Source organism: Orycteropus afer, unplaced genomic scaffold (genome assembly GCF_000298275.1).
Source record: "Orycteropus afer afer isolate SDZICR_OR568_19922 unplaced genomic scaffold, OryAfe1.0 scaffold00330, whole genome shotgun sequence".
Lineage (NCBI taxonomy): Eukaryota > Metazoa > Chordata > Mammalia > Tubulidentata > Orycteropodidae > Orycteropus > Orycteropus afer.
This window is the reverse complement of record NW_006921917.1, coordinates 2,499,440-2,512,446: the sequence shown is the minus strand read 5'-3', so window position 1 is coordinate 2,512,446 and position 13,007 is coordinate 2,499,440. Positions and strand designations below refer to the sequence as shown.

Genomic DNA, 13,007 nt, shown 5'->3' with positions numbered 1-13,007 from the left:
ACTCCTCCGAAGGAAGGTTGGGCAATCTACTTCTGTAGTGATACTGCCTCAGAAACCCAAGGAGGGGTCGCTATGAGTTGGATCCAACTCGATGGCACATAACAACAACAACAGATATCTAAGACAGAATTTTAAACCAAGAGTAGGGTGCTGCTCTAACAGATACTAAAATGTAGAATTGATTTGGGAACTGGGTAATGAGTAGAGGCTGAGAGAGTTTTAAGGTGCCTAATAGTGAAAGCCTAGATTGCCTTGCAGAGACTGTTGATGGAATTATGGACAAAGGCAATTCTGATGAGGGCTCAGAAGGAAGTGAGGAGAGCTGTAACTCTCAGCACAGAAGCAAGAAGCAACAGCCATGAAAAGACGGCAGCAGAATCGGAAGACTGAACATCAGCAAACAGATTGCTGAAAAGGAAATAAGGAAATCAATGCAATTTACAATAGCTACCAACAAAATAAAACACTTAGGAATAAATTTCACTAAGGACAAAAAAGACCTATACAACAAAAACTACAAAACACTACTTCAAGAAACCGTAAGAGATCTACATAAATGGAGAAACATACCATGCTCATGGATAGGAAGAGTGAATATTGTGAAAATGTCAATACCACCCAAAGCAATCTATACATTCAATATAATCGCAATCCAGATCCCATCAACATTCTTTAAGGATATGGAAAAACTAAACACTAATTTTATATGGAAAGGAAAGAGACCTCAGATAAGCAAAGCCCTGTTGAAGAAGAACAAAGTAGGAGGTCTCCAAAATCTCAAAACCTACTATACAGCCACAGGACTCAAAACTGCCTGGTATTGGTACAATGACAGACACATAGACCAATGGAATAGAATTGAGAACCCAGAAATAGATCCATCGACCTTTAGTCAGCTGATCTTTGACAAAGGGCTGAAATCCATTAAATGGGGAAGAGATGGTCTCTTTAACAAATGGTGCTGGCAAAACCAGATATCCATTTGCAGAAAAAGATCCATAGCTCACACCATACACAAACACTAACTCCAGATGGATCAAACTTAAATGTGAAACCTAAAACTATAAAGTTTATCAAGGAAAAAACAGGCAAATTTAGGGGCCTTGCTTTATGACATAAATAGACTGTCAAGCATGACCCAAAATGCACAGACAGCAGAAGAGAAACTGGATGAATGGGACCTTCTAAAAATTAAATTTTTATGTGCTTCCAAAGACTTCTTCAAAAGAGTAAAAAGAGAACCTACAGACTGGGGAAAATATTTGGCAACAACATATTTCACAAAGGATTTATCTCTAAAATTTATAGAAAACTCCAGCACCTCAACAACAAGAAGATAAACAATCCAATTAAAAAATTGGCAGAAGATATAAATAGACACTTCACCAAAGACGATATTCAGGCGGCCAACAAACACATGAAGAAATGTTCACAATCATTAGCCATTAGAGAGATGAAAATCAAAACAATGAGATACCATCTTGCCTCAGCACTAATGGTAAAGTTCAACAACACATAAAATAACAAATGCTGGCAAGGATGTGGAGAGATCGTGACTCTCATACACTGCTGGTGGGACTGTCAAGTGATCCAACCACTGTGGAAAGCAGTATGCCAATTCCTTCAAATGTTGGAATTAGAAATACCATTTGATCCAGCAATCCTATTACTAGGTAAATATCCTAAAAGAGTGAGAGTCAGAACAAGAACAGATAAATGCACATGTCATGGCAGCACTATTTACAATACCAAAAAGATGCAAACAACCTAGGTAACCATCAGCAGAAGAATGGACAAGCAAACTATGGTACTTACACACAATGGAATACTATGCAACTCTAAAGAATAATGTAGAATCTGCAAAACACTGCATAACGTGGATGAACTTGCAGGACATTATGCTGAGTGAAATTAGTCAATCACAGAAGGATAAATATTGTATTAGTTCATTATTGTAAAAAGTCAAGAAAAGGTTTATATATGGAAGAAAACTTTCTTTGTGGGTACCAGGGGTGGGAGGTAGGGGAGGAAACACTACAAAAAAGAAAAAAGAATCTGGAGACTGGCATGAGATGGCATGGAGGCTGACCCACAGAGCAAGAGAGCTGAGTGCTGCAACTGGGCAGGACTGAGGTGCCTCCGGACACTTGATGGATCTAGGCTTGCTGACCCATGGAGTAGGAGAGCTGAGTGCCTTTTGGCTGGGGCTTACTGGCAGCGTGGGATGCCTCCAGACACTTAGCAGTAGAGCCAAGTGTTACAAAGCATTTGCCTGAGCAGGGTAGAGGCTGGGTGGGCACAAGAGGCCAAGGAACCAGGAAGCAGAAACTGAAGAGATCAGGAGCACAAGAACCAGGGCTGCCTTGGTCTCACAGGGTAAGGCCATGACCCCTCAGGTCTCAAAGGGTGGGACTATGGCCTGCTGGGTCTTAAATGGTGGGGCTATGGCCACCTATGTTTCAGAGAGTCAGATCTTTGTCAACTCTGTTCTGGAATGTGGGGTTGCTGTTTGTGAGTGCCAGAGGTATGGGGCTAGAGCCACTCCCCAAAGCTGTGGGGGTGGGCCTGCCATGTCCAAGGGAAAGAAGAACAGTAACTCCATTCAGTTAGACTAGGAGAATGGGGCCACTCGAATCTGAGGGAGCAGAGTTGTTCTCTGAGTGGGACTGTACGGTGGAGCTGAAGCCCAGGACCAAGGGGCCTCCATCAGAAATGCAGAGAGCGTTTGCAGCATCCAGAGTCTGGAGGGCAAACCCATTGCCTACATGGTCTTAGAGAATAGATGATTATTTTCAAGCCTTGAGAACTAATGTAAATTGTTCTTCTGTGTTTTTTACTTTCTTGGTGCCTCTTTCTCCCCAATTTCTATTTGTAATGGAAATGTCTACCTTGTGCTTTTTCTACCATTGTACTTTAGAAGCAGATAACTTGTATTCTAGATTCACAGATGCCCTCGGATGGAATTTGGAGTTGGAGTTGATTTAAGACTTTTGGGATGATATGATGGGGTGAATTTTGTGTGGGGCCAGGACACAAATTTTGGGAGTACAAAAGGTAGAATGTCATTGTTGACTTGTGTACCCCTAAAATATGTGTCACCTTGGCTGGGCCATGATTTTCAGTGGTTAGGCAGTTATGTGGTAATGGTATGTAATAATTATGTAATTTGGCAGTTATATAAGGATGAACTCATCCCCCAAGATGTGATCTGATGTGATCAGCCAATCACTTGTAAAGGAATCAGGGTAGGGTATAACACCCTTACTCAGGCCACAGTCCTGATATGACCTAAGGGGAGTTTCCCTAGGGTATAGCCTTGTATCACCTTTTATCTTACAAGAGATAAAAGGAGACAGAAGCAAGCAGAGGAAGGGGGACCTCAGTACCCTCAAGAAAGAAAAGCCAGGAGCAGAGTATGTACTTTGGGCTTGGGGTCCCTGCTCTGAGAATGTCCTAGACTCAGGGAAAGACTGACACCAGCACACATGGAGGTCTCCTAGGAATACCAGGCCCACAGATGTTGCACGGAGACAAGGCCTTTCCCCCAGAGCTGACAGACAGAGAAGACTTCACCTAGAACTGTCCCTGCATTCAGACTTCTAACCTCCTGAGCCATGAGAGAATTAATTTCTGTTTGTTAAAGCCATCCACTTGTGGCATTTCTGTTGGAGCAACCCTAGGTAACTAAAGACACCTGGTAGGGCAAGTCCCCTTACCTTGTTCATTAGTAATAAACTAGCTATTCTTGACCTTTTACTCTTCAACACAGATTTTACAATTGACTTGTCAACTTCCACAATGAAATGCTATTAAAAATTTTGGGAAAATTTATATCTTTAGGATGTCGAGCCTTCCAATCTATGAATATAGTATGTATTTCCACTTGTTCTTGAATATATTTCAATAGGGTTTTGTAATTTTCTCGATATAGATCTGTACATTTTTATTAGCTTTATTCCTAAATACTTTGCATATTTGGATGCCATAACAAATATTATTACAACTTTTCTTTTTAAAAAATTTTTTATTGTGATTTAAAAATTTTTTTTACATTTCCTTTTTGTTATTGTTCTACCTAATATTCTTACTTGAATATCCAGTATTTTTACATGGAAAACTTCATGGACCAAGGTTCTACTCTGATACAGATGGCGTTACCATGAGTTGGAGTTGTCTCAACAGCAACCCATTTACTGGTTTATTTTTACTTCACATTTCTTACTACTCTATTCTGTACATCATAGATGAATCTACTTAAAACACTATGTCAACATATCGCTGCCCTACTCAAGACAGAGAGTGGCTCCATGATGCCTGATGAATCAAGGGCAAATGGCTCACACTGCCATTCCAAGTCTTCTCATTGATTATCCGTCTGTCCAGGGCCTTCCTTACCCCACTGAGCACTTGCACTTGACTTCAGCCAGGCTCATCCCCTCATTTAGTCTCCATTTTGTGCTTTTATTTCTTTAATTTCCTACATCTCCAGGAAACCAAAGCCCTTCTCTCAGTCTAGTCATAAATTTCTCATTTTTAAGATTTAGTCCAAATCCCAACTGGTTCATCAAGCCTCATAAATCTAATCACATAGAGTATTTCCCCTTGATGAGATGCTCTGGGCCCTTTAACCTACACTGAACCACTGTACATGATTGTGTATATTTTGTTAATAGTTGCCTGTATATGTCTTCGTCTTTGCTCATATGCTCTGGCACTCCTACGATGATCTGGCCTACCTATAGTTGAGATTCCCAACGGTGCAAACCGTTAACATATTTGGCTGCTAACTAAAAGGTTGGAGGTTACTTCCACTCAGAGTACGTTGGAAGAAAGGCCTGGTGATCTATCTCTGAAAAGTCAGCCTTTGAAGAAGCTACGGAGCATGGTTCTACTCTGATACAAATGAGGTTATGAGTTGGAGTTGTCTCAAAGGCAACTCATTTACTGGTTTTACCCACAATCGAGAATACCGTGGCTAAAAGGAACAAAAGTGGGGAGGACAACAATGTAGGGCTACCACTAGTCTAGACAGTGCCTGTATGTGAATTAGATAAAGTACTCTGAGAATAAGTGTACATTTGGTATGTAGATCAAGAGTGGTATTTCAGCTTGCCCCTTCAGCCAGTACCCTTGTACAGTGAACAATCTTTATAACTGTACATGGCGGTCCTGACGTCAGGGCTGAGCATGATGTTTCTTACCCCACCTCTGTACTTCATTTTCTTCAGGGCCTAAAGGCCAACATGACACGTCTTTACCAATTGATGACGGAACCACAGTTTTCCCGCTGCTCCAAACCTGCCAAGTATAAGAAGCTACTGTTTGCACTCTGCTTCTTCCACTCTGTGTTACTTGAGCGCAAAAAGTTCTTGCAGCTTGGCTGGAACATAGTCTATGGCTTCAATGACTCTGACTTTGAGGTTTGTGCTAACCAGGGGTCCCTCATCCCAGCCCTTCCTCCTTACTCTTCCTCCCCCAAGACTCCCCTGTGGGAAAATCCCACTGACAGCCCATTGGAAGATGTCCTACCATAACTGTGTGTTGGGCTGGGGCTTGGGCCTGGCCCATGGACAGGTGTCAGAGAACTTGCTGAGCCTCTATCTGGATGAGTATGAGGAGACACCCTGGGATGCACTCAAGTATCTCATTGCTGGCGTTAACTATGGTGGGCATGTTACGGATGACTGGGACCGGCGCCTTCTCACCACCTACATCAATGACTATTTCTGTGAGCAGACTCTATCAACACCCTCCTACCGGTGAGGAGAAGAAGGCATTGAGCAGGGGGTCAGAGGACACAGACAGACTAGATAGCTGGATGGGGGTTAGGGGAAGTGTTTGAGGAGGAATATAAATTGGGGGAAGGCAGAGTTTGTGATGGGGATGGGGAGCAAGAGTAGGGAGTTGGGCAACGGGACATGCATAGAGCCTGGGGTCCTGGCTCAGCACTGAAGCCCCAGGTGCCCACAATATGGTGATAATTATCCTTTGGCTTTCCAGGTTGTCGGTACTGGAGACCTATTTTGTCCCAAAGGACGGGAGCCTGGCCTCCTACAAAGAATACATCAGCATGTTGCCTGGCATGGACCCCCCGGAGGCCTTTGGCCAGCACCCTAATGCCGACGTGGCCTCCCAGATCACCGAGGCACGGACTCTCTTTGAGACGCTGCTTTCCCTGCAACCCCAGATCACACCCACCAGGGCAGGAGGCCAAAGCCGGGAAGAAAAGGTAAGAGTAGATAGCACCTGGAAGTGAGGAAGTGATGAGGAGGAGAGGCTGCGCCCCACAGCTCCCACCTCCCCAGGTCCTTGAGTTGGCCACCGACGTGAAGCAGAAGATCCCGGATATGATTGACTACGAAGGGACTCGGAAACTGCTGGCTCTGGACCCTTCTCCCCTCAATGTGGTCCTTCTGCAGGAGATTCAGAGATACAACAAGCTGATGGAGACCATCCTGTAAGGCAGAGAGGCCCTGAGGAACACTGGGAGGGGCGGAGGGAACAGGCCCTCCCCGTGCTTAGGCTAACTCCCCCAAGCCCACCCCAACTCTAACCCTCCACCGCGTCCTACTCAGGTTCTCACTGACAGACCTCGAAAAAGGCATCCAGGGTCTCATCGTCATGTCTACAAGCCTGGAAGAGATTTTCAATTGCATGTTTGATGCCCATGTCCCTCCACTCTGGGGAAAGGCAAGATGATACCACTACACCATTGGTTCTACTCTGGCAATAAATTCTCCTCTCACCCCTACTGCCCACTGCTTGGTTCTCAGGAGGCATAGAACCAACTGCAATGAGCCTGAGCGCCAGGGCCAGAAAGGATTAAGATAAAAATCTGGCCTTGCCCGTCACTGTCTGACTTAATTTATTACAACTTACAACCTTACTCAGGGCAAGTTACCAACCTCTCTAAGGATGTTTCAAGGATTCCCAGCACTGAGCATAACATTTCAAAAAAACAAACCAAACTCACTGCCGTTGAGTCAATTCTGACTCAGAGCGACCCCTAGGTATTTAATTGTTGTTGTTATGTGCCGTCGAGTCGCCCCGACTCATAGCAACCCCTCCTTGGGTTTCCGAGGCAGTATCACTACGGAAGTAGATTGCCAAACCTTCCTTCCAAGGAGTGGCTGGTGGGTTTGAACTGCCAGCCTTCTGGTTAGCAATCAAGTGCCTTGGGAACTATGCTACCAGAGCTCCTAGGTATTTAATTAGTCACTGGTTAATATTACTGCTGCTACTGTTATTAGTAGTTATTATTTTATGCATCTCTCCTGGGAATTGGTTTTTGGAGAGCTTTCCCCAACTGTAGGTGGGGAACAGGGAGGGTGACATTTTTTTTAACTGCCCCAGGTGCTCATATATTGGTTTGTACGCCTAAATGAATAGACATACTGCCTCCTCCCCCCAGGCATACCCCTCACAAAAACCGTTGGCTGCATGGACCCGGGACTTGGCCATGCGTGTGGAACAGTTTGAGTTGTGGGCCAGCCGTGCCCGGCCACCTGTGATTTTCTGGCTGTCTGGCTTCACCTTCCCCACTGGCTTCCTCACTGCTGTTCTTCAGGCATCTGCGCGCCAAAACAACGTGAGCAAGTGGGAAGTGTGATGGGGGGGTGGATGCTAGAGGTATGCATTTGGCCTCCTTTGTGGGCTCCTCCTTCATTTCTCCTTCAACCCCCAGATTTCAGTGGACAGCCTCTCCTGGGAGTTTATCGTTTCCACTGTGGATGACAGCAACCTAGTGTATCCACCCAAGGTGCGAGCCAGATGTGCTTAGGGCGCTAAACAAAGGAAGAGCTGGTGGAGAAAGTGCTGGGAACAAAGGGAGGAAATAACTGGTCAAGAAGGGAGAAGAGAGGCGGCAGGTCAGGAGTACTGACACCCAAAGATGTCCCCTAAACTTGCCCCCTTCTCTCCCCAGGATGGTGTCTGGGTTCGAGGCCTGTACCTGGAGGGGGCTGGCTGGGACCGGAAGAACTCTTGCTTGGTGGAGGCAGAGCCCATGCAGCTTGTCTGCCTCATGCCCACGATCCATTTCCGTCCTGCAGAGAGCCGCAAGAAGACTGCCAAGGGTGGGGCAGCTTCCGAGATCGCCTGACCTATCCCCAGTGTGGACCCTAACCCATCCTTTGTTCATCCCTCCCCACACCTGCACCTTCCTCGCTTTCCTAGAGGCCTGACTTCTTCTCATCTCCTCTCTCGTAGGCATGTATTCCTGTCCTTGCTATTACTATCCCAATCGCACGGGCAGCACGGACCGATGCTCATTCGTCATTGGCATTGACCTCCGGTCTGGGGCCATGACAGCTGATCATTGGATCAAGAGGGGCACCGCCTTACTCATGAGCCTGGACAACTGAGGAGGCCTCTTCTACTTTGCTTGAGAGAGGGTGGAGACTGTAGGAGTTGAGGCTGATAAAGCAGTTGGGCCTGAGGCCAAACCTCACTCAGGCCTTGACCTTGGCTGAATTTGGACTAATGGGGACCTGGAGACACGGCGTGCTAGCCAAAAAAGTGGAAAAGTTACACTGGAGCTCAGTGCAGTAAAAAACGCGTGACCACAAGCCTTAAGCCTCTCAGTGGAATAGTTGGGGTTTGGAGAGGAAGTAGGCCCAGTCTTAAATAGGCGGGAGGTACTGTGGGCTGCTACTGTTCTGAGAAATTTCGCGAGGCAAAGTGCAGCAGCCTTGAGCGGAAAGGAGGCGTGGCCTTGAACAAATGGGCAGGGCCGTGGGACCTAAAGAAGGGTGTGGCTAGATCTCCGGGCGGAATTTCAGCGGGGCGGGGCTTACTTTGGGACGGCGCGTGATCCAAATGGAAACGCGGGTTTGTCAACTCAAAGGGATGGATGCTGCACACTGCACCCGGAATCTGGTACCCTGTACTCGGCATTCTACAGCGCACTGGAACTGAGGCGAGGGAGACTGGGCGAGGAGGAGCAGAGCAGAGAGGGACTTCCGAGCGAGGAGGGGCGGGACCATGAAAAGGGGCGGGGCTGGGGAACGGAGTTGGGGGGCGGGTGTTTGTGTAGGAAAATCCAACTGCGCCACTGGGCGGAGCGGCCCCCCCAGCCCCAGCCTGGGAGAAGGGGGGGCCGCTCGACCCCTGGGGGACCTTGGAGAGCCTGAACACCTGGGACCCCCCAGAACCAGGTAACGGGGAGCTGCGTCTGCAAAGAGGGAAACCGTCTTCGCGCAGGGGGCGGGATGCCTGAGTTGCAGTCGGAGGGGTAGGGCAGGGGATGGACATTTGGGTCTCGGGAAAGCCGCTGGGAAGAAGACGGGGCTCAAGACATCCGGATCCCCCAGGACAAGAACAGAACAAAACACCAGGATGGGTGTGGGGTAAAAGTTAGGAGGCAGATGGTTGGGTTCCAGATGTTAAGGGCTTGGAAGACTCCCAGCCACCCTTGAGCTGGCATTGCCTTGGCAGATCTTAGGACCGGGGGCTACGATCCCTAACGGAAGGACAAGGCTAAAGGTCAGAGTTTACAGATAGGTCAGTGCGATGACCCACGAAGTTGAATGTGGTCAGACAGGGTATGTTTCAGGCCCAGGGGTCACTTCCAGTCTCCCTCCAGTTCTTCCCACGGGCGAGGTTGGGCGATGGATAACCTCAGCCCTAACCCTCACACCAGGAGCCCCGAGAGCCTCCTGGAAGCATCCTTCACCTCCAAACCCACACGGCCCACCTCACCTCGCTTCGCTCTACCTTACCCTGCGGGTTTCCTCATCACTCCTCCCGCCCCTACTCCACAGCCTCTCATTGCCTAGCCCTCGCCTGATTTGGGCCCTTCTCCGGGCTGCACTTCCCCAACCTCGCCACGAGGTGGCGAGGGCGAGACGCACACTCAAAGCTTAGAGGGGTGTAGAGGGTTGTGGCCTAGAATGCAGTCAAAGCCCCCCCATCCCGACCTGAGGGAAAGGTGGTTGAGGCCCTTACTTGACTTCCTGCCATCCCCGCGCCAACACTGGAAACTGTGAGAAGGAGGGAGAAGGGCTTAAATGGGGAGGGCGCTGGGAGCCCGATCTCCGCCTCTCCAGGCTGGGGTAAACGGTGGGCAGGGGGCACGCGGGGTGGTTGCTAAGCAACACATTTGCTTCCTGTCTGCTGTGGCTTGTGGCTGGCTATGACTTGGGGTGGCGGTTGGCAAGAGTGGGGAGCTGGGAGAGTGTAGGTCGAGGGCTGGACAACTGGATGCTGAGATCAGGGTGAGCCCTGAGAGGAAGGCGGGGAGGAGCAGCGACAGAAATGGACTCAATGCGCTCCGCTCGGCTCCCCTCCCTGGGGCTGCTTGCCCTGTTGCCGGAGTAACTGGAGGATCAGGACTCCAGAGCTGGATTCCCGAAGTCTCGCGTTCGCCCAATCAGCTCGAGCGGACGTTCCTTACATCAGTGCTCTGGCCGCCAATGGGGAGGAGGCATTATAGGGCGACAGGAAGAGAGAAAGGGGAGGGCTGGAGGTGGGGGAAAGGTAGGGGTAGCTGCCGGGGACCCGCACGTGCACTCCCACACGCTCGCGCCCACCTCTCCTCCCTTCGCCGCACGCGCTTAAGCACCCCCCCCGCGCCTGCGCGCAGAGTCGTCCTCCCCCGCCCCCGGCCCTCGTACTCCCCTCTGGCGAGTCCTGGGTCTGTGTTTGCAAACTAGTCCTGGGCTACGCTCATCAGCCCCTTGAGACCTAGACGTCTGGGTCTGCCTTGGCTCTCTCGCAAGGTCTCAAATCATTAATGTCCAGCCTTGCGCGGAAAGGGCAAGCTACCTGTTCCCAGCCTCACACCCCCCCAGCCGGTCTCCCGTGCTCCCAGGTGGGCTGGGCGGAGCTGTGGTTTCCGGCCCCAAATTCACGGCCAATGCGTTCCCGGGCTCAGGCTTCGGTTGCCTCCCCGAGGTAAACGGAGCGGGTACTAGCGCCCCTTCCCCAGCCTCACCCGCCTGGGCTCGGCTGCTGTTGGTAGCCGGGGAGGGGCGCTGCAGGGAAGCTCTTGGACACCTAAGTGACTTTTCCCGGGCTATCAAGTCACTTCTTCGAGTGAATTCCTCCTCTTCGATGTGCACCAAAACCATTTCCATCCTTAATGTTTCCTCCCTGCTCGCCCGGGTGTTCTTTGCGCCTCCCTTGGCTCCTCTCGGGCTCTGTGTCCCCGTCTCCACTCGTCCTTCTCTGCCTCTCCCGGTTATATAACTCTTCCTCTCGCCGTGTCCTGGTTTCAACTCCACAGACTCCGCCCTGCAACAGCGCGGGGAGGGGCGGGAGAGTTGGGGACCCAGACAGATCGGGCAGGCGGCCTGCTGGGGCACGGGGGATCCCGCAGATAGGAGACGGGGCCCCGCGGGACCCGGGACCCCTGTCCCCCGCCCGCGATCTCGCCCAGGAGAAAGAAGGCACGCTATCTCCGAGAGGCATGTCGGGACGCCAGTCAAAAATGTGGGTAGGGAGGTCAGGGCTGAAGACGGAGAGGGCGAAAGGCCCGAGTCTTTGAGATTGGAACTGTATTGGGGGGGGGGAGATAAAGGCAGGACGTCTGGGTTCTTCATCCCTTCCGACTTTTCTAGGGTTCTCAGAATTCCTAAAGCTATTTCCCAGGAAGCTTAGCCAACAGCCCTCATTGCCCCGCTGGGGTCAAAGGTCTGTGTTAGAGGTGGCCTGGGATGATGTCACCACTGCACGTGCCCAGGAATGGTTGCCAGGCAATGACGCCTCCACCCCCTTTCATTCTCCCCCCACCCCCACCCCCTACCCGAGTCCAGTTGTAGCCCGTGCCATCTCTTTCTCCTCTCCCTTCCTTGGCCTTACTATCCTGCAGGTGGGAAAAACCCCGGCCTGTAACTTTGTGAGGAGGAGGGGCACGGGTGTGGTGTAGCTGAAAGACTTTGCCCCTTTGCTGGACTGAGAGCACCCTAGGCCACTTTCTCCTAGATTGGCCCAGAAGAGCTTTCCTTCCAAGTACCCTCCCACCCCTTGAAAACACCTCCCAGATATCATCCTTCCCACCTGCTGCACTGTCAAGTATCCCTATAGCTCCACTTTCCCGTTTTAAGTTGAAGCTGGAATGGTTGCAAGATAGCTTCCCTAACACAAGAGCTGTGTGGGGTGTGACAGATTCCCTGGACACCAGCTCATCTCTGGCTTCCCCTTCATCAATGACAACACTGCCACCTCCCAACAGTGAGGGAAAAGGTCATTAGACTGAAAAGCTAGGGTCTTTATTCTATGTAGGTGGGTGGGGCAATTTGCACATCTCTCTTGTGGGGGGTAGACTCAGTTGACAGCTATGAGAGTGCCCTTCCTTATTAAGTCCTGGAGTTGGTGATAGTATTGGACCAAAAAAAAAAGGTTTCTGCTTTTTGGACCTCCATTCCATTCTAACCACTTAGTGGCTATTGCGACTTGGAGAGGTCACAAACTCCATTTCATCTCTCTAATCTGGAAAATTTAAATATCAATACCTATTTTCAAGGCAGTTGGGAGGGCAAAATGAAATAATGTATGCAAAACACTTAGCACAGTCCCTGGCACAGAATGAATGCTTGTCTTTATGAAATACTTATTATTAAATGGTGTTCCTTATTATTTTTATTATTATAGTTGGCAGGCCTGCCCCAAACTGGTCAGAACCTTTGGTGTTCACTAGGGAGGAGTGGAGAGTTTGTATTAATGTGGTAGTGATGGTGGTGGGGGGTGACTGAGGATTAGCTTGGACTGCTTTGTACGCTTTATTTAATGAAGGTTTTAGTCAGGTTTTTATTGCTTTCTTTAGGATTCTTCTTGGGAAGGAAACAGCTAAGACTATTCTTTTAGCTGTGAAAATAAAATAAATGTATTGTGCTCCTGGATTTTGAAGCAAGACCCCAGTCCCCTCCCGTGTTCTCCTCTCCGGCCTTTTAATTTTGCAAAGGGACTCTACAGCTTCCCTTGAGGGCACAGGACCGGGCTGAGGGGTGTGTAAAAGGTTGGGGGTGGGTGGGTGGAGAGAGACTAGTGCTGGGGGCTGTGGGGGGGGG

The 13,007-nt window shown here is 49.5% G+C and overlaps 1 protein-coding gene across 1 annotated transcript in view; it reads left to right on the top strand.

Annotated features, from left to right (window-relative positions):
- DNAH2 (dynein axonemal heavy chain 2) overlaps window positions 1–8,363 on the top strand; it is a 194,813-nt gene extending 186,450 nt beyond the window's left edge. The window contains exons 77-85 of the mRNA XM_007952352.1: window positions 5,229–5,420; window positions 5,575–5,759; window positions 6,001–6,229; window positions 6,306–6,457; window positions 6,576–6,690; window positions 7,412–7,588; window positions 7,685–7,759; window positions 7,925–8,075; window positions 8,209–8,363. Of these exons, the coding sequence (XP_007950543.1) occupies window positions 5,229–5,420; window positions 5,575–5,759; window positions 6,001–6,229; window positions 6,306–6,457; window positions 6,576–6,690; window positions 7,412–7,588; window positions 7,685–7,759; window positions 7,925–8,075; window positions 8,209–8,363 (1,431 nt within the window). The remainder of the gene's footprint in view (window positions 1–5,228; window positions 5,421–5,574; window positions 5,760–6,000; window positions 6,230–6,305; window positions 6,458–6,575; window positions 6,691–7,411; window positions 7,589–7,684; window positions 7,760–7,924; window positions 8,076–8,208) is intronic.
- The last annotated feature ends 4,644 nt before the right edge of the window (window positions 8,364–13,007 follow it).